We start from the raw sequence: 22,254 nt of genomic DNA, 5'->3' as shown, positions 1-22,254 counted from the left end.
TGTTAAATCTTCGCAGACGCGAGAATTTGTTTCAATTATCTACGATTTACTGGAAAATTTACTAACTATGCTATTTAGCCGTCTCTATATTTTCATCTATCTTTGTAGGTACCCGGTTTTATCCAAAGCGGTATAGAGGTTAAGGCGTGAAAAGGTATAACACAGTATTTAAGCGATAGTTTTCCTACCAGCCTTCCTCTATTTTCAATTTTGCCAGGAATGAATTTGGCCAGCGTAAAAATAAAAAAAACATGTGTTGTAACCGTCATTTTAAATGGTGGGATTTAAAATTCCCCGATAGTTCACGTTTTATAACAACTAGGACACCCTGCTAGGCCAGGCGCCCGAGTTATATAGGTACCACCAAGTCACGGGTGGAACCAACCGGCACGGACAGAGTAAAATATTTGTTGTTTTACCACAAACAAAAAGCACAGTTATTTTGCAGTTCCATAGTATACGCAAATAGAATAAAACGTAAATGTCATAACTTTCTTGTTTTACTCAACCGTGACGACCAGCCAGACCAACTCTACAATCAATCCTAAACTCTGAATACGATCTAAAAGGCACACAATTGATTGCTCAAGAGATTGTCGCTCCAAGGTGATTGTAAATGCATTTTTGATCGAGGAACCGGTTGCGAGACCCGTTTAGCGTACCTACTCGTCGTACAACAGGAGTGTCTGCCAACATATCATAACGTAAATATAGTATGATATATTACTTAAATAAAAAATATTTAAAAGCTTCCCTACAAACATATAAGGACGTGCGTTTCCATTTAAAACATCCGGAGAGTGGAAAACGCTGCCTTTGTTTTTTTTTTCAGAACGGTGTCTTTCTATTTTAGCAGGTTTATTACTCGTAGTCTGGTACCTAAATGCGGAACACTGCGGTCATTTAATTTATCCACGCTCGCTATTCGCTGTTTACTTACAGCACAATTCGCCGCTAAAGATATCCTGCAAAATATGTCCACGGTACCTTGTATTTTTTTTTAAGCTCTACGAGGAACTTTCTAAACTACGTTCCTCAAAAACAATTAAGATGGCGCTGTAAAGATTTTCCTACGATTAACTTTCTAATTTCATGGATAACAGACATATTATGCATCTTTAATTTTATAAGTATAAATGATGACTCTTTTTGTTACACTCAGGCACAATTACATCTTCCATCCATTATTTATTATTCTAATCAAAATAAAGAGAAGCAATATAGATAGCAATGTAAATCCATAACAAGTAACAATTATTTTTATATTATGCTTTTGCCAACACATTGTATTTTTGTTAAATTTTGTACTCGAGTAGTGAGGAAATTGATAATTATCACTTTAAATCTCAACAGCGCCATCTATATATTTTTTGAGGAACGTATCCTGGAAAGTCTCTCATTGAAATCATACATTAAAGTACTATATTTTTATATAATTTGATATAACACGATATGCTTTGCGGTTACCTAAAATGGATATTATTATATCCAGCATTGAAAAAGCCTAAGTTCTGTATTTAATGTCACCATTTTACGGAATAGCTGACTACCAAAACGTTGAGCGCAAGCAGAAAGTTCCACTTAACGTTTATTTTAATTTAAAATATTTTATTGAAATTATAATGGTACGGAGTTATGCGTTTTCAGATGAGGGAAATATTGCATGTGAATTACTTCTATTACCTAAAATGATTATAGTCCTATACATCTATGCTCTTAACAACTATTACGGAACAAATAACAGGATTGTGAGTATTGACATATTACCGTTAGCACTATTATTTATTTTGTACCGGACGTGCAAGATTCGAGAATTCTCTAATTAGGTACTTACTTACTCTTTCCCAGTGGCACTAAAGAAATACATCAATCTGAGAGAATGCATCAAAATAATCCACGAACTGTGTTCTAAAAACAAAAATATTTACAAAACAAGACAAAAAGCGCATAGTCCAACTTTTTGCCATAGCCGCCAGTGTCAGGAAAATCAATTTAAAAACTGAATTCATGGTTTCAAATCGATAGACAACATGCACACGCACAAAAACATAACGTGGTTATACGTATAAAAAAGTTGTAGCATAAATAAAATGTTGGCTTCATAAAACTGGTACAGCAACCTAGTTCTGTACTTGTAGTCTATCATTATAGGTATATTACAATATTTTTATATTATGTCTAATGTCTGTTTGTTATATATGTGTGTGTATGTTTCTGTTTCTATAACTTCTACTGTGTTATTTGTCGTACAAAGAATTTTTAGGAAAGCATCAGAAATAGACTGTTCGTCCTCTTTAAAATATGTAAAATCATAAAAATATTGTTGCTACACGAATTGGCGATAGTGGTAACGCCAAAAAAATGCACATTTTATTCCAACATAAACATAATCACGTCTATTTCCCCTTAATTAAAGTTAAATAAATTTCAAAATAAGTTTTGTTAATTTATTTTCATTTGAACTGTATGAAAAGTTTGTATTAAGTCCACATTAATATTATAAATGCGAAAGTAACTCTGTTTGTAATGTCTGTTACCATTTCACACGGAAGATAGTTTGAGACCTTGGGAAGAACATAGGATAGTTTTTATCCCGTAAAACGCCCGTAAGTGGTTTGAAAATACGTGCAGCGCGCGATAACTGAACTCCACGAGATAGTAAAATATATTTCAGTACATAACGGTACGAATACCTAACAACTTTACCCGATGCGGATTAAAAAGTCACTGATAACGTTTTGATGGAAATCAATAATTCAATTTACATATTATAGTTTTTTGTGTTCCTATTGGTACTCTCATGTTCACTATCTATATAAAACTTAGACCAATAATATTGCGATGGGCATCAAGTGTTTCAGAAAGCAATTTGCGGCCACATTTTATTTTTGCGTCTTGAGACAAAAATAGCAATACAATACTGTAAATAATCGAAGTACTTACTTACAGAAACTCTTTAGGATAGGTATAGTGATAGGTTATCGACCTTTACTTTTAACAGAATCCCTATTAGCATAGATGAAAAAATATACCATCTATTATGTATCATCTAGGGGTGAAAGTTTTCCGTGATTGGAAGAGAACTCGTAAAGCAATTAAAACTGAATTTCTCACAGAGAAAAACTACGATTGATGAATCTGAAGGAGATTTCGTTGGCTGTGAACACTTCTGAATAAGAAAGGAACCAAGTTTCTAATACAAAGGAGCATCTAAGAGGCTCTCTCGGTTGAAACTTCGTCCAATTGGAGACTTCTTTTTACTATGTTTGGAAGTCCTTTCTCGTCTGTAGTTGTTGAGTCAGCCAAATTTAAGTGCTAGATAGGATGGCAGAGGGCGTGATCCGATAGAAGTGGGTGTTTTGCCAAGACAACAAAACTGTTATATCCCCGGACATCGCACTATCCGCCTAATCTATATAATACCCTATTGAATAAAATAGCACGCATAGGAAATCAAAACCAAACAGAGAATACAAAGAAACAACCGACAAAAGAATCTCTGTGTATGTAGTAATTAATACTCGTAGATTCAACAGCTGTTCTTACAATAATATCGAGTACCTCTTGAACCCTTAGAACATCATTAACAACTGATAGACCGATACCTTATTGGATCTATTTACGAATACTTAATTTGGAAAATATCGCGAAGTTATTAAAGTTTTCGAATACTTAGTAATGAAATACCTGACCTTCACAAAATGTATTCAGAAAAAAGTGAGAAACTTATTATCGAGTAATGGTGTGAATGCCATCAATCAAATAAAACATTTCGTGTTCATTCTAGTAAAAGATTTATTTTTTATTACTAGGTGTGTTTCTGTTGATGTACGAGCGTTTTTGTGTTGATAATATAGTTTATCTACATACATACAAAAACTCACGCCTGTTTTCCACCGAGGTAAGCAGATACTATGGAATTCCATTTGTATCGATCATGACACACTTCTCTTGCTTCCTCCACATTCATCAATCGCTTCATACACGTACGCCGGCCGGTTCAGAATTAGCAACATGTACTGCAAAATCGAAGTATGCGAGTTCCCACTCGAATAATTGTTTTGTGCATATTAGGCTTAGAATTTTTTTGTAACGTAAAAAAGAGAAATCATGTCATGAAATCTATACTTGTGTGAAGTTTATGTATCTGTTTATTTTGGTATAAACAAAATACCATTATAAGTAAAATTAAATCATAGTGTAGGTTTTATTTGCAACACAGGACTGATTGTGACGTGACTTAGACAATTAATATTCCGGTTATAGGAGCTTCCATGGATGAGTTAGGGCTAGCCAGCCTAATTGTCAGAATTTTTGTTCGGTTCGATATGGCACGTGCTAATAATCGGTACTGCGCCATAAAAAGAGTTATCTACGCAAGTGAAATAAAGCCTTAACTACTGGTGGATTACGGTATCCATTTAAGCGACATAGCCTGTGTTTAGAGGCCCAGCTCTTCCATTATAACAAATAAATTGTCTGTAAACAAAGCAGTATGGTAGGTATACTTAACAGAACGCAAAAAGAAGACAAGTAAGTACTATGGCATGTAGATAGAAAATATATAAGCACAGCGCAAGTAGTTTCGGACAACGCTACTCTACATTTTACAGACATTTTAGCAGCTAAGATGCGTATATTATAATTCGCATCTTGAGATTGGCCCGACCAAAGAACTGACTACCTTTTCTATTACGTATTGATAGTATTTACACATAATGTATACAGTACCACGGTATTGATACACAGAAAGCAAAAAGTAGGTACAAACAAACGTATACTTCATCTACTTAAGTTGGCGTCTAAAATCTGTGTCTAGAAGTCTAAGCTAGTCGCTCGCCATAGAAAGTACGGCTGATACACGATCATCCGGTTTCCGGGCTACTTTTCAAATCCGTAACTCTAGAACGTAACATATACATCTCTCCGTTACATATTCAGTGTGAACTTATGAACACTAGATGTCTTTGTGCTAGATGGACGAATTAATGGACCGTCCACCCTGTCATGTCTATTCGGTTCTATGTGTTTATACCTACCTATCTACTTGGTGTCCGATAGCTTTATATTATTTAACATGCAAACATTACCTAAATAAAACCTACTACTAGTCGTACCACATTTCCTACACACACATATTTCTATATACATAATTCTACAAAATTAAACGCTTGCCCGTACAAAACTCAAAGCCGAGTTTAGTTCGCCTTTGTACACGACTTTCTGCCTTCAAGCAATGTTATTTCACTTTCTTTTTGTTATTTTACTGTTTGCTGTAAAACTATAATGCTGTCAAACGACAAGGCAGACGGTAGTTCGTGTGCGAGGAAAAGTTCACATTATTGACATGAAAATAAAACTATGTATAAGTAAGTAAAGTAAATACTAGAATAGCTTCTTTGTGGACAGTCTTTGTAACTACACTTGTGACGATATATTATACACAAATGAACAAAATAATATCGGTTAGTTACAGTTTTAGAACGGCTGGACCTATTCTTATATAGGTACTTATGTTTGATTTCTTTGATTTGTCTCGCCGGAATAACAGTAAAAGTATTGGAAAATATTATATAATATTTATAAAGAAGAGATAATTCTGAGAAGTTGCAAACTCGGTAAACCCGAGTCAGCTAGTAAAAAATCAAAAAGTACTCACTCGATGGAGGGTTCGGGCGATCCGCCAACGCTGGAGCAAGTCAGTTTGAGTTCGCGGCCCTCTTGCGCGAGGACCTGGTGCCCAGGGGCCACGGTGGGGGGCCCTGGCTGCGTCAGCACCACTAGCCTGTGGGCCTGCGTGTGGAACAGCCGTCCGGTGCCCCCCTGCCGCACCCGGCACTCGAACTTTCCATTGTCACGCTCGTAAGTCACGTTCGTGATCAACAGGTCGAAGCGGCCGTCGTTCGGCTCATATGTGATTCTGGAACAAAATGTTCACATGCTTTCAAGAACTAAAGGCATTGTAATTCGACATCATTTTAAATATGGAACATTTGGAAAGAAAGGTCAGTATTTGAGCCCAAAAGTTGAAAGAGAGAGTTGAATTGATTATGAGAACTTTTGGACCCAAAAATATTTGCTTAGCTTACCGCATGAAAGGAATTTACGGTCAAACTAAACAACTATACAACGTATGATTTGCGTTCATTCAGATAATCATAGTATCACATAACAAAGTCATTGTGGCCCTGTGTGTCACGATCACCAGCTTGCTTTTCAAATAGGGAGCGCCGGTTCGATCCCCGGTACCGGAATTGCACCAATGAGTTAACTCAATTTTCATTAATTCCACGTTAGTCTAACAGAAAACTCGACGAGGAACGTGGGTACTTATGTAGTTCGTCATGCGATAGATATACCTTTGACATACACCCGAATCGTAATATTAAGGTATACATAACTTTACTATCAATTGCAATAGACAAGTGTTTTCATTATAGTATAGTTTTTATTCCAAACACTTATATTTGATACTGGAAACATAGACACCAACACACGTCCAGACACATTATGCTACTACCAATTTAACGTAGGTTTATTTCCATCCCCAGGCATGTGGTGGCATGAAAATTCAACACAGTAATTTTATACATTCTTGTGTATGCTATCGAGGCACCGATGTATTCGCGTATTGCCCGCGGCAAAAGGATTTCGGAACACGACGAGCACAGAATTCCATATTGCCCCGCTCTCCCGAAAATGCAATCACTGGGCTTCGGCGGAAAGACTGCAGTCTGACTACAAATGGACGTCAATAATACCGTTTACAAACAGTTTGCATAACCAGCCCGAACCTCGTTGCGATCCATGTTAAAAATATCCTGTAAACCTGTCTGGGCTACCTGCGTTAGCGGCCTGAGTATTTGAGAAAACAACAACTTCGACTAGACTGTTGCTATACCGGGAACCAATACCCGCTGTGGTGTCGATCCTTATTCACACTACCAACTTGTGGCTAGCGGGGTACTATGCTCAGTACGGTACCCCGAATACATCCTTTTGCCGTAGTACACCCTCGCCGCCAAACCACCAATAGTTATGTTGAATGAAATGTATACCTGCACTACTGTTAGTAAGTATAGACAACATATTTAATGGTGTCATTACGACTGCACGTCAACTTTACTTCCACAAAAGCAATAAAGAGAAGTTGAAGTGCTGTAAACTGCTGATGCCTGGGTATAATGAAATGCAGCTTCTCCCACGAAGCGTACAGTTTTTGTTGGAAAGCAACCCTCGAAAAACTCCTCTATTCAACGAGAAATAATTGATGAATTACATTAATAATGATTCAATTTTAATTAAAATTCTCGTTTCCTCAATATAAATAAATAGGTAAATAAAGTTTTGTGAGTCAAAGTAAAGGAAAATCTTTTATAATGAATGAATGAATGAAATATTTATTTCAGATATTTATCCATATTTTGTTAGTAATAGAAGATTATATCTAAGTTAGTAAAATTTATAATTTTCATTGGATGTCACATGCATGTACATCCAGTGAGTGAGGATGGGACTGTCCATCCTTTGTGAGACCACCTTCAGGAGACTGTTGCTGCTGCCCCGCACTCGCTCCCACAGAGAAGCCACACGCTTGCGTAGAACAGCCTGGAAGCCATCAGTGCTCCAGGAGGCGAACATCCCCGAGGCACTGCAGCGCCAGGGCAGCCCCAACAACCCCCTGAAGGCGTTATTATATTGAACGCGCAGAGCACTGAAGGTCTTTTTGGTGTAATTGCTCCAAAGGTTGCACGTGTATAAACTCTGGCAATAGCTTTTGAACAGGGTAACCTTCACCTCGTAAGAACATCGTGCAAACCTACGTGCTAGCATATTACCCCTGATAGACAGTGCTCTGCGTTCCCTATCCAAGTCCACATCGTCCTTTAAAGTATCCGTGACCCAGTGACCCAAATATTTAAATTGCTGAACAACTTGAAGAGGAGACCCGCTTAGAGTTATTGGAGGAATTGAGTACCTTTTAACGCCAGATTTAAACAATAATATCTCACTCTTTTTTACATTATATTTGAGTCCATGAGCCACAGCATACCTTTCACAAATTGCTATCAGTAGCTTCAGAGCATTGACTGAGGGGCTCAGCAGCACCATGTCATCGGCATAGCTGATGTTGTTAACAAAACAGCCATCCACTGAACAACCCACCCCGGCGCTGCTGAGCTCCTCAATCAACCCATTCACATATACATTGAACAGAGTGGGTGAGGAAAGCCCCCCCTGCCGCACACCACACTCCATTTTATAGATATCCGAGTACGCCCCTTCCCACCGAACCACGTTAGTTTGATTGCTGTACCAGTATTTAAACATTTCAATTACTTCAACAGGTAAGCTAGTATTACTCAGCTTGTTCCACAGCACATCATACGACACCATGTCAAATGCCTTCGACAGGTCCAAGAAGCACGCATAAACCGGCGTATTCCTATCGGTATAGTACCGAACAGTGTGCTTAAGACATAATACTGCCGACTCAGTTGAAAGACCTGATCGAAAGCCAAACTGAGCGTCATGCAGATTTACATGTTGGTTCAAATATGAATTAAGCACACTATAAAAGACTTAGTGGAATTATGAGTTATTATTATGCCGAATTCTAAACGAAGTCTACACGTGGCAGACATACTTACTGATAACTACAGTTAATACTCAAATTAACATAACATAACATTCCAGAAAAAAAATAGAGGACTTTCCTATAATTGGCTACTTGACTCATTTTTTTATAATTATTTTAAATTTCGCTCCAAAACGGCTGGGCTAATGACATTTTGCCCAGTAACGTCACAGTTCAACAAACAAAGAAACTGTCAAACAGTATAATCACTTGAAACCTGACAGATAGTTTTTGTTTATTTTGTGAAATGTGACGTCACACGAAGCTCCATCATGGCCGCCTGTGTTTCGGGTTTTGTAAATAAAAATGCATTCTTATTTTGTAAAAATAAAATATTTAAAAATGATCTTAATAAAAAAAAACTATTGGATAATTATCGTTAAATTATAAACTGCCATATCCAACATATATTTCATATTTTATTGTTACAACTGTCAAGTAGCCAATTTGCCTACGCCAACGTCGTCAACATCCACAAAACCAAGTAACGTGTACTTAATTGCAATCGAACAAACATACTCGTATTTGTAGACATACCCGGTGGGGTTCTGTGAGGACTGACTATACGTTACGTTTCAGCAACTTGCGTATCCATGAACTGTCCAAATGTTAATGGTCTATTAAACCCTTTTCTTTAAAAAGTTAAAAAGCGTTTGTAAGCGCGTTAACATTCGACAGACTGCTCTACCCCGGAGACAACGGCTTATTCTCATCCGAAGTACTTAAGAACTTATTTCACTTTGCCAATTCAATTTCTCCCTTGTGGTCAAAGTCTAGAGAATCAATATTTAACCGAAGAAGTTATATGACCCCATTTGTGGCTCGTTCCCAGTTCAGATTTACAGTTCTACTTTTAATTAATAATATTAAGCTGTTGGCATTGCGCAAAGACACTTTCATTAAATGCCAAAATGAGGGGGGATATATGAAGAATAATAACTTTCCTACACGACTTATTATTGAATGTTCTATGAAGAGAGAAAGATATTACAATCTTTCTCTCATAGTATTAACATATTTACACAGTCTCTCACGCATACAATAGAAACATACCTGTGAAATGTTTTCGTCTTAGAATTTTACGGCTTAATAGCGTAAACGGAGTGAAATAACGTATTTGCTGTGTTTGTTATAGTATACGGCACACTGCATTTTTAAATTCAAATAAGACTAGCATAACATAAACATTATTAAACTGGGGAGGAAAAGCAAAATCTTATCAAGAGAGGAATTAAATCCGGTCACCGTTGCAGAGCACTAAGCCTAGTTTATCCTAGAGCACTAAATATGATAAACACGTTGCTAGAATGAAGATGTATAAGGACGTCATAGCTTACCTATAAGCGCTCTGTAGTGTGAGTTCCCCAAAGGCGACATTCTCTACTTCACTCTCTGTTGTCCGCACCCAGTAGTAGGTGATGTTGGGCAGGTTGGCCACGGGGTCGAACCGACATAACAACGTCACGTCGTCACCTTCTCGCGCGTCATGAAGTCCTGGTATGCCCACATCCTCGCATCCGACTGTAACAAAAGTTTCACACTATACTTTGATATTCAAGCTATTTAACATTCAAACTAACGATGTGAAATATTTGAGTACATCTACAAACTTCTCCTTCCCTTCAATTAAAATGATAGCTTCTCGTGAACTTTACGTATTTTCGTAAATTGGACCGCTACATAAACATCCAAACGACCAAACGATAAGTAGTTTTAGTTCGTTGTTTTAAGTTGCATTCCTCTTTGGAGTGTGGTCATTAGAGAATAGAAACAGCGACAAGTAGGGAATTACATAATGACCACATACGTAATGATGAAAACCTATCGGACATACATAGTGTGATACAAAATCAAGCGTGTATTATTTTAATTACTAAGAAATTAGTATATTCGAAATGGTTATTGTAATTATAAAACAAAATAAGTACGAAAACATCTGCCTACTTAACCGTGTCGCCTGCGAATGAAAAACAATGGCCGACAAAAGAAGTTTCTGGCTGTCTAATTAGTGCTCGCCTTCTTTTCAACATCTACTTAAAGAGACTTCGAAATAATGTTGTTTTCAAAAGTGCGACACAATTTAAAAGAGCTCTTGGACGTGTTCTTTATTTCGAGTTTCCTGAAGACTGTTTGTGAGGAGGGACACGTAACGTAAGAGATCTTGCTGGCAGAATTTCTGTGAATTATGTTATTCCATCTCCACTTGTAGTAGGCATTGTGTATCGGGAAAATACCGGGCATAAAGCGACTGCCTCTTGAATAGATAATGATGAAGAAAAAAATATATTTCCGGTATATATTGTGTAATACACTGTAATAGGTTATGTTTGCGTTATCAGCGTTATTAAATCAAGCCCATTAATGTAAATTGTGTTCGACGTAACTGATACCTAATGACATTAACATAAATACTTAGTTGTTATCTTACAAACATTGACTAGACAAGACACTACTTAAGGCCATCAAAAAACATATCAAATAGAAATTTCGTCTTTGAGGCGAACATTTTAAAGGAGAAGTAGGTAGGTAAGTAACTTTGTAATATCAACAAAATCATTACAAAATAACAGTGACTTTTAGGTACATTTATATAGGGACCTAACGTTTGTTTTCCGCCCGCGACTTCGTCCGTGTTGACTACAAGTTCTATCCAAATCGGTCCATAGTTTAGACGTAAAAAGGTAACAGAAAGATAGACAGACTAAGCCCGTGTTCGAATCGCACATTCGACTTTTAGCGCATTTTTCCCCAGCTCGCCCGCAGTGCGCTAGACCTCCACAGCACCGCCGCCACCGGATCCCAACAATTCAGTAGCGCGCACTTACTTTCCCCGTGTCGTAACATTTAAAATATTTGCCCAAATTGCATAGCGTAATATGCATTGGAATTATAGTATTCCATTGGACCATACAGGGTATTGGTGACATCGTAACGAATACTGAGGAGATGATTCAGACCATAATTCTGAGTTAATATCAAATGGAATTTTCCGTCGCAAAAGTATGGAATTGAAAATAATTAAAAAAAAACACTAAAACAATTTTCTCTATTTTGGTAATAATAACTTGTACACAAAAGCATGCAAAAAGGAATAATACACTCCCACCAGCGTCGGAGCTAGGATTACCTCACCTCCCCTTCTCAGTCTTCAATCGTATGGCGTGAGACCTCGCACACACAGATGCGCGTGTACGATAACGTCAATGTGTGGTGTCTGTGTAAAACGAGGTTGTTTGTATGAAGTGTCCGGGGTGTGACAAAAGATAGATAATTTATTTATAAGGTGTCGCTTACTTTTTTGGCATGTCTACCATATTACTATTGAATATTATGTTGTATTGGTGTAACTCTAATGGCTTTTCCTTTATAATACGCCTAAATAGCTCACAGATGGTAGATTTTTCTGATTTACTTGACACTTATCTCTATATTTTGGTCAATTTACATAGGTAAAAAAGTTAGCTATATTACTGTCAAATATCATCAACATTTGTTCAGTAGTTATTATTCATATATCCCCTTGATGACATTGCAGACATTTTTATAACATGTTTCTATTAAATAACCATTCCGTTCTCTTTGACAGTTAATTAGTATCTAGATGGCTCTCAGGTAAGCGCCACTATTTTGAATGTTGCGCATTTGAGCAACTCATTAAAGTGTCTGCAACCAGACGTACAAATTCCTCGTCTGAATTCAACGAACACCGAGCTTGGCACCAGAAGCAATCCTGGAAATGCACATTGTTAGTCTAAATGGTATACAATGTGCCCGATATAGCACTAAGATTCATGCATTGTATGTGACAAACAGAGTACGTATGAATCTATGAATACGCAATGAATTCAACGACAATGAGGGCCTTTCCAGGTTACGTTCCCCGAAAATAATATATATGGCGCGTCTAAATTCAACGTCCTTACTCTGGTTTATAATTTACAGATTGATAGGTATTTGGATCACATTAGGTATGTATAAAATGCTTTTTCTACCTACATTGATTCTCTTTATTTTGAACAGAAGAATAATGGGTGGAAGATGTAATTGTGCTTGGGTGTAATAAAAAGGGTCACCATTTATACCCAAAAACAAAGATATAAAGCATAATGTATGTTATCCATGAAATTAGATGGTTAAACGAAGGAAAATCTGTCTAGCGTCATCTATACCTATTATTTTTGAGAAACATAGACTGGAAAGTCCCTCATCTTCGGATGTCGTTACTGAGATAAAGATTCGAATACGATCTACCAAAACAAGCAGATTTATCTCGTTAAACATTTCTACCAAAGGGATTCCAAATCAAATATCATTCCGTAAAATCAATTGCGCTCTTAATATTTCGTCACCCCAATTCCATTGAATTTTCTCTTTGAATTTACAACTTTCTTTTCATGGCACTCGCGACGTACTAGGTACAAAAAGTAAATACTTTTGGTATTTTTTCGATTGAGATGATCCGATGCCCAAAATGAGGTGTTTGCATATTAATTGTTCGTTAAAACTTTTCTTATTTACAACTAATTTGAAAATTTACATTCCATTTTTTCAATGTTAAATTACTGTTCCAGAATGAAGGTGGTTTATTCATAATGACTTTTTTTAAACAAGAAAAGTTTGGATATCCCCTATTTCCTAGAATATCTAGGCGCAATTACATCTTCCATGGATGTAATTAATAATATGTTTAGAAATGTTAGTTTTGATTGGAGCTACAATGAGAATAAAATGTCCATAGACCAGATGTTCCGTTCCGTAGGTAATTAATTACATACAATACAAGTAGCAATTTTTAAAATCCTTGGCCATACTACCCAAGTAGAATTATATTGTATTATTTTAATAGTCTCGTTAATACAAACCGTATCATACGATATTGTACAACAGATTTTAGTAACAGGTGTTCTTTGTTGACAAATAGACAAACACCTTCATTTTCAATAACACTAGCGATTTTTTAAAATTTAGTGAAATAGTAACAGGATTGCTGTAACTAGGTAAATATCCTTTAATAATGGTAAAATCACATTAAAATACACAAAACATCCTTTAACAATGGTAATGTTGAATATATTATCTACATTTTAAAATCAAATCAAAAGATGACGGTCGTGTCTGCCATTAAATAAAACTCCATTTTTCAAGTCGGTGATGATGGGCCAACGCTTTTTTTTTCTCAAAGGTTTCTCTGTTTCCACATAACTAGCTTGATGCTGTCTCTGTTGCTCTCGTAGGACCCCGGAAGGCTGTTTCATTCGTACGTTGTCCCTCATCTAAGCGGTTTACTTTAGGGCTGCTCATTGGAAACATTAATATTTAGTCTAACTAACGGTACGTACAGTTGATTTGTAAACAAATCAAGATTCGAGTGTTGTTAGCTTTTTATTACCTTCATCATTTTCATTTACTTACTTCAATACTTATATAAAAAATAAATAGTGTTAGAAGTATGTCATACAGTAGATAATGTTTCTACATCGACTAAACGCACGTTTATTTATCATCGAAGATATAATAATTTGTTAGAAGTTTAAATTTTTTAACTTTTCGATAGGTCAAGAAGATAGAGAACAAATAAGGTACCTACCTACCTACCTACTTATGCATGTAAAGTCAATCCGCATATATTTAAACCGAACTACCTATTACAAAATTTATCATCATGACCTTTTCAACCACCATTCACGTTTCAGGTGCGTCTATTAGTGCCGCTTTTTCCACAAGTTCGTTACAAGATAAAATAACTAGCAGCCCTAAGCGAACGTTGGAAAAGAAGCAACCAACGGCGCGCGCGGGCGCTGCGTCGCGGTCAATGACACGAGGTCGCGTGCGCAGCCTGCCGCGCTCGCAGCTACCGACCAGCGTTAGCGGGGAGGGCGGGGGATCCAGACCCCTAATACGCGCGACACTGTCAAATTATCACCTCGCCTCGCTCCACTTCGATTGTCTTCCACAACACAAATATAAACATAGGTTGCCGACTATACTCCCAAATGGGGTAGTCAGACGCATTAATGCAAGATGAACCTAAGTACCCCCACGTCACTAAAATTATCATTTTTCTAAGAAATTTTATAATCTGTCACACTATCTTTAAATGAGGTGCGTCCGCAGTTAGGTAGTCTAGGTAGGTACTTAAATATCGTAAACATTCCGTTGTGTTGTAGTTTCTTATACATAAAAACTTAAGAAATGGACTAGAGTCCTAAATCTATTCTCTTTCACGAACTGTCTCCTTAATTTTTATTTGTGGACACAAAACAGGCTCCACAATCTCAAATACGTTGCAAGCTGTTTGTGTATTATTTTAATTAATACCTACATCAATACCACTTCCGATAAATTAATTTATTCGCTCGACCCACATCACTGGAACTGGCAGATCTATCAGAATGTTCGTATACTAATAATTTGGGAAATTCGATGAATCTCTAGACGCCAATTTTCTAGAGATATCGTTTAATATCAAACTGAGATTAACAAAGACAGAATAAAAAAAGCTAGAAGGAAAGAGAGGAAGGGAAAGATCAAGAAGAATTTAATAACAAATTTAGAGAAGGCGATCGTCGTGTCTTATAAGAAAGTGAAATAATGGGTCTTTGACAAACAAGAATGGAGAATGCTGCATCGACAAGACCGTGGCTGTGATGGCTAATGATGATGATCACATTTGTAAGCTTTTTTTTATAAGTAAATAATTAAAGTAGTTTTATTTAATGTGATGTTGACTTCGCTAAAAGACTGGGTTACCTACATTATGCAAGTCGCATGTCGTCAAGTAAACATGCAATGTAAAAACACATCACCTAATTCATTGACAAGCTTCATTTCCACGGAACACCTACGATAATTACCATGTACCCAACATAATTTGACCTGACACCGTTTCCGTGCATAGTCACGAAAATTCATGATTATTTGAACATTTTTCCCGCCATGAATATTTGAATAGCAATGTTGCTTATGTATGAGATGATAAGATTAACCTAAAAACCCCGATTAATAAACATGGGAGTTCGCTGCGTATAAAAAGTTACATTTGGCTAAAGGCATCGGGCAATGAGACCAAGGAAGCCATACACAACGCACATAGCCCCATTACTACCTCGTGCAAAAGAGATAGAACGTTAATCGCGGTTTCCAGAAGTTCTCAACCCCGAAGTTGGCCTTAGCTTCCTAGACAGGTAACGTCAAGCGAGACTAAATCTGCCTTCACTCTATAATCCCCGCTTAAAGACTCCCAAATCCAACCTATTCATTATACGTAAAGTGAAGTAACTTCATTGCCTAGTTTTATAATAACTTAACAGTTTCCGTCACGAAATATTTTCGAACATAATGGTTTTGTATTAATAAATTTCACGCGAACAATTCATGAAAAGGTTTTGTGACCACTTCAACAAGTTGCACCGGCTTTGGTCACGAATTCGGCTGAAAGTGTTGTGCATAATTGACCTAAATCAGACTCAATACCTGAAGCGCAAAGGCCAAAATCGTGGTTCTGTAAAAGCAAATTGACAATTCACCAGAATTGGCACTTTGAAAATGAAATGTAAATAACGAGTAAGTTGACAAACAGATGTGCGCTGCAGTCAAAAAGCGTTTTTTTTCTGAAATAAATTAAATTAAGAATAGTTGGGTAAGGTACACAAAGGTTGACAGCCACAGGCGTTTCTACCTCACGAGAGTAAACTGCAAGTATAAACATTGCCCGCATGCACGTCGTTTACATAATGGACCCGCGCCGGCACGGGCACAGGCAATCCGACAGAGGATGCTAATGTTAGCGAGATCAAAACCACAAAAACTTCCGTCAGGGAACTCAACTTTTTATTCACAAACTTGTATTAGCTACTTCGTGTACTTCGAGGTTCAAAGTTGGAAATTAGCTTTGTTTATGGCGAGCAACATAAAATAAGAATTTGAGCAAAAGTTTTGTTTGCACTTTTCACACCGTATAGTCGGAATATTCATACCGAGTTGAATAATGGCCGGTTAATTACGTACAAAATACAGCGCTATTCGGTTTTTCACGCTACACCTGGCCTGATGTATAATAACGTGAATAATCTAGACAACCGCAGACGTAGTGCTGGTTTCAGAGCCGTCTATGCATGCAGCAGAGCTTTCGTTTCAGGCTCCTCTGTATTTTACAAAGGCAATATTATTGATTAAGTACTAAATATTCCACTTAGTATTGTTTCCGCAATTACTTTGTTCGCTGCTTCTAACTTTATACTATAGAAATAAGCCAACAGGAGCAGTTCGTCTTGTTTTTATTCCACTGAAATGAATTGTTCATCATCACGCGAGTATAACAAGGCGAACAACCCCATAAATAGTATTTTGTAGAACTTTATTACGAAAATCTGAAATAAATTTACTTTTATTTAAATAAATTTACAAAGTATTTTTTCATACTCTTATTTATTACTCATATATCAAGGCGGAAGTTAACCAATTTTCTTTGAAATTGTTGTTAGTATATGAATAAAATATTATGATGCTTTATATTTATGTACGTAGTATCATTCATCGTGCCAACGTATCAATCAAAACTATAGAAATGGACTTAAGCTTTCGAACAGTTTACCTACTTAATTGTTGAAAACCTGATTTTTCTAGACATCGGATTACGTCTAGTTAACTCAACCCTGTATTTTTTATCAGTTATGATTTTTTTTATTAGAATTAAAAAGCACCTTAACCGACATGAAAACGCTTAGGCCCTGCGCAGACGACAGACTATCCGTGACGCACTTTTTAGTCTGTGAAAATATAACCTATGCAATTATATGCAGTAACGCACACGACGCGCAAAAAGTCCGGCGCGGATAGTCTGTCGTCTGCGCAGGGCCTTAAACACACTAGAGACATGTTTTGTTGAGAAGTTTTCTTTTCATCAATTTGATGTATTTAGACGTTAGGGGGTTTCAATGCCATTAAGTACATGAAACGCACATTCCAACTAATTTTAACTGCCTCTTAGGGTGAAACTGGCCCCGATTCCTGCAGACACCGCCTAATTTTATTTTAGGTTATATCCGTCATTTTCGTATCCGTCGAAAAGGAAAGGGACGGATGATTCACAGCTCTTAATTTTAGGAAGAATGAGTAAATTAATGTGTCGAGTTATTGACTGACGTAAAATTTTTAGACGGTTGGTTTAGATTTGTGCTTAAAATTGACGTGTGTTCCATAAATTTTATGCTTGTCGATTACCCGTCCCTTTCCTTTTCGGCGGATAAGAAAAGGACAGATATAACTTAAAATAAAATTAGATGGTATTTACAGGAATTAGCACCACTAGCGACCTAATTTCAATTTGACATTTTATGTGCGTTATAGAGTTACTACTTGCAGGTTTAGAACCTAACCTAACAGTGGATATTTTAGCCATATCTTTGTCACTCTCTCTGCCACATGTCTGCCACATTGGGATATAGCGTGAATCTATAATCCCGCAGTGGAGCGCACAGGAAAAGGGCTTTTAAACTTAGTACGAAAAAGAATAACAAATATTATACACTAGAAGTATCTACTAATATAGAAGTAATTTGAGGACAAAATTATACTTATAGAGTGAAAATTAAATACATCGGCTGATAATTTCGCTTGTAATTATACTATACGTAAGTAATTTTGTTTTTCATGACTACACATTTCACTACGCAACATAAAATAAATATTATGATACGGCCACAGGCATATTTTTAAAGTCAATTTAGTTCACCGTTTATTTTTCATACGATAAATACATCCCGCTTACGGAATTTCCGAAAATCACAGTTTATATTTAAGGTAAAACACTGAGTAATACCACGGCAGGGACGATGATGTGATACTAAAGTTTAAAAATCTGTGAGAACTGTTTTAAATAGACAGATTTCCTTACATACCTACCATCATTTGTAATATTTAATTTAATTTGAGTTTGAGAATTTTAATTTAAGTTATTATAACAGTAATGTATAATGAATGACACATTAGTGTATTTTGTGAGGGATCGTGTGACCACAACCTTTTTTTAATAAATTAATTTCAGCCCCTTCAGAAGCTACCCTGACATATATACATGAATATATGAGTACTTCTAAGTTACAATAAAAGACTGTCCTATTTCTAGATTGTTACTTATATCGAAATCGTGTCAAAATTTAAATTCATCCGAATAAATAGCAGAGATGCTAAAAGTTTGCATTGAAAATATAATCGGATGCCCATAAAAATAATATCGAATGTTGATATGTATCAAATTATAAAACACGCCATAGCTTCGTGCTAGATATTATTGTTTATTATATGCCCTTGCTAAGTACAGGCTTGTTTCTCTGGTTCCGTGATATCCACAGATATTAGGTATCCATTGTCAATGCAGTATCGACGTACAGTCAGAGTCAGAGTATCACATAACCACTTTAGAACCCTGCCGCATTAACATATATTATTTGACATTTAGTGAGACTTCAGTTGAATTAATCACTAAAGTGTCTACATGTTAATGCTCATGACCGTACAGTCGTTTTAGGTACTTCTAATGAACCGCGAGGAAATTCTTTTGAACCACATTATCAAAAAGTTAACAATTGAACAATGTAAACGTACCTGTCAGATTGTCCGTGCCCTGTCTAAGGACGTAACGCCTAAACTTTTGCAATTTCGCAACTCACCGGCCTGGACAACGTCAGCAGCAAATACCAACAAGCTTATTGTTCATAAACCTTACAGTAAATACAATATAAATTAAAACAAAGATGCCGAACAGAATGTCAAACAAATTATTTAAGTTATGATTTGTAGCAATTAAAACTTGTAACTGTTTATTTGTCCTAAATTTGGCTTGTCAAACTAGATGATTGTTTCTAGAAATGATTTAATTCAATCGTTAGGACGATTTGTGGGGCTTTACTCAAGTCCGAAACTCCATTTAATTGAGTCAAACTCGTGTAACATTGTTCCGCCGTAACTCGACTCAAAATCATTAATAATTTCAATTTCAAAGTAGGATTGTTATAGGCAACAATATCATAGTACATCTTTTATCCCTTGAAAAGCATATAGATGAGAGCGTTATCTCTTTTGGTGGAAGGCCTTTGTACGAGCTGTCAAAAAACGAAGACTTTTATAAGTTAACATTTTCGGAAGAACTCACATAGTAGAAACTTGAGATCGTCGTAGCGTATTCCGCCTTAGTCATGAAGTTGATCCGAGTGTTTCTAGTGGAAGATGGCGTCGCATATGTCACGCGACATATATGTCGTCAAGTATTGTCAACACAGGTGGTTATCCCTCGTATGAATAGCAGCATAAGGAATACATAAGCGCCTTGACAGACTGATAAATGAAGGAACGCCCGAAAGGATTTCCACGGTAACTTATGGTAATGATAAATTGTAAGATTGATGTAGGTAAGACGTTGATTTTGATAAAACCCTACATCCATACTCCATAATATAATAAATATGAAAGTAACTGTCTGTTATCTTTTCACGCCTAATCCACCGGACCGTTTTGGGACGAAAATTGGTACATAAATTAAAAAAATTAAAGACGGAAATAGGGTATTTTTCATGGAGATAAACAAAGTCCAAGCGGATGAAAGATTAGGCCACTAGTACGACTAACTACTAGACTAAGTATTTTATCTATCTATCTATCTCAATATAGTTAAGTTCTAAAGAGTTCAATCACTAGTAGAAAAAGCATATGCCAAATAAATCAGAGGGTTAGGTATGTAAAGTTCGTGTACTCTCCGGTATTTAAGGAGAAGTATATACTTAGTTATGGTTTGTCTTTCAGTGAGAGATGCCTGACATTTCTCATTTTCAAGGCGATAAAAGGGTCGCTCCGGGTAGATATCATTAAAAAAGGCCTTTGTTCGACTGATGAATATGACAGGTCCGAGATAAATGAATGAAGAGAAGATGATTAAGGTAGATTGAATGGAATATATTTAACTTAACACGTAGAGGTACATAAAGTAATGACTTAATAAGGTAATGAAAGTGGACATATGGGTTGGTCGGTTAATAAAAGGGGTAAACCAAAACGTTCTTCGCCAACATAACACATGTAGGAAATAGCAAGTGGGCACCGAGTCCAAAGAGAGATGTCCTCATATTTGCGTTAACAGAACAAAGCAAACCAGAGTCGCTTGACTGTATTTTGCATTTGCCTTGAAGGCTGAGAGTGTAAGGGACGTTTCCTAGTCAGTAGGAAACACGCCAATATAGCTTCTGAATTTTAAGTGTTGTGTGCGCCTCTAATTGGGAATGTACGAACTGTGTTAACTCTATTTGTGAATTGTTATGTCTAGACGTACGCTGTACGAGTACTTATTTGAATATAAGTTCCGTATTATTATATTGTTGATACCTTTTGTTTAAGTACTACAATCGTACTTAATTTATCGGCCGGCTAATGTACCTAAGTACATCCACAAATTGTAAGAAAACAACACTCCGTAATTTGTCGTTAATTCGCGTTAACTTAGATTCTCTGTGTTATCCAAGTATAATAGGTACATTCTCACTACAATACGCACAAAGAAAATAAACAATTCTAAGCTCATTACGCTTCGGCTTCTAAACATCCAATTCTACCCAAGACATAACTTTTCCTTCACAGAAAATCCAAGTGAATACAAGAGTGAAGTTAGACAAAGTATCTTTGTTCGATACACTTGTGAACACTCGAGCACACGTGTGCGGGGTAGATAATGAGACGAACAAGAACAAATACTGGTTCACAGTGGTGGGAGACGTAAGACGAAGCCCGTGGGAGCATGCGGGCTGCGACATGACGCCGACAGATTGATACTTTACAGCTTCACGATCCACCACGCAAGCTCTTATAGGAAACAATCAACGACTTGATACTATTTCATAGAGTTAGAAACTTACAAACGATCTCACAAAGTATAAGTACTTGCGCTACTGTTGGTTGAAACTTGAAACCGTTCAACAAATTGAAAGAAACTTTAAAACTAGAATATTATAAGAATTAAATTAATTTTTGTTTTTATAAAAATTAAATGGTTAGAGAAAAACTCACAAAGACCGTTTATAAGTCTGCAAGACCCAAGTAGAAACTACCAAGAAAAAACTGAACAAAGATCCTGTCAAATAGCATTTATTTTACATTTTCCATGCCCAAAGCACATAATAATTGTCTATTCCATTTATCGAAGCATTAATTATTGCTTACGCCGGCTTCAATATTTATGTAATGAACTAGGTTGTCTACCAATAGTTCAAAAGCCTATATTTCCAACGTTGTAGGTAGTAATTAATCTTAATGAGTGTTCGAGTAGTAAAACAAATAAACTATTTTCAAAACGTAAAATTCGCGTAAAATTTTTGAATTGGAAACTAGGCGAACGAATTGGCTACTAGCCCAAACGCCTCTACTAACTCGCAGTGGAGCAATGTGGTGGAGTATGCCCAATATCCCTCCGGTGGACCGAGGGGTGTGCTGTGACATCGTACCGAATACTTAAGAGGGATGATTCAGACCATGATTCTGAGTTAATATCAAGTGGAATTTTCAATCGCAAAATTAATGTTTTTATTATTATTTAAAATTATCTTCAATTCTATACTTTTGTGATGGAAAAT

At 36.5% G+C, this 22,254-nt stretch overlaps 1 protein-coding gene across 1 annotated transcript in view; it reads right to left on the bottom strand.

The window, feature by feature from the left end:
• Positions 1-22,254, bottom strand: part of LOC126367990 (hemicentin-2) — a 105,567-nt gene that overhangs the window by 54,029 nt on the left and 29,284 nt on the right. Inside the window, exons 2-3 of the mRNA XM_050011810.1 lie at positions 9,976-10,159; positions 5,660-5,920 (exon numbers count right to left, since the gene is read on the bottom strand). Coding sequence (XP_049867767.1) covers positions 5,660-5,920; positions 9,976-10,159 — 445 coding nt within the window. The remainder of the gene's footprint in view (positions 1-5,659; positions 5,921-9,975; positions 10,160-22,254) is intronic.

The sequence above is a fragment of the Pectinophora gossypiella genome, chromosome 7 (assembly GCF_024362695.1).
Source record: "Pectinophora gossypiella chromosome 7, ilPecGoss1.1, whole genome shotgun sequence".
Taxonomy (NCBI): Eukaryota; Metazoa; Arthropoda; class Insecta; order Lepidoptera; family Gelechiidae; genus Pectinophora; species Pectinophora gossypiella.
Note: the sequence above shows the minus strand (reverse complement) of the source record. Positions and strands in the feature narration are given on the sequence as shown.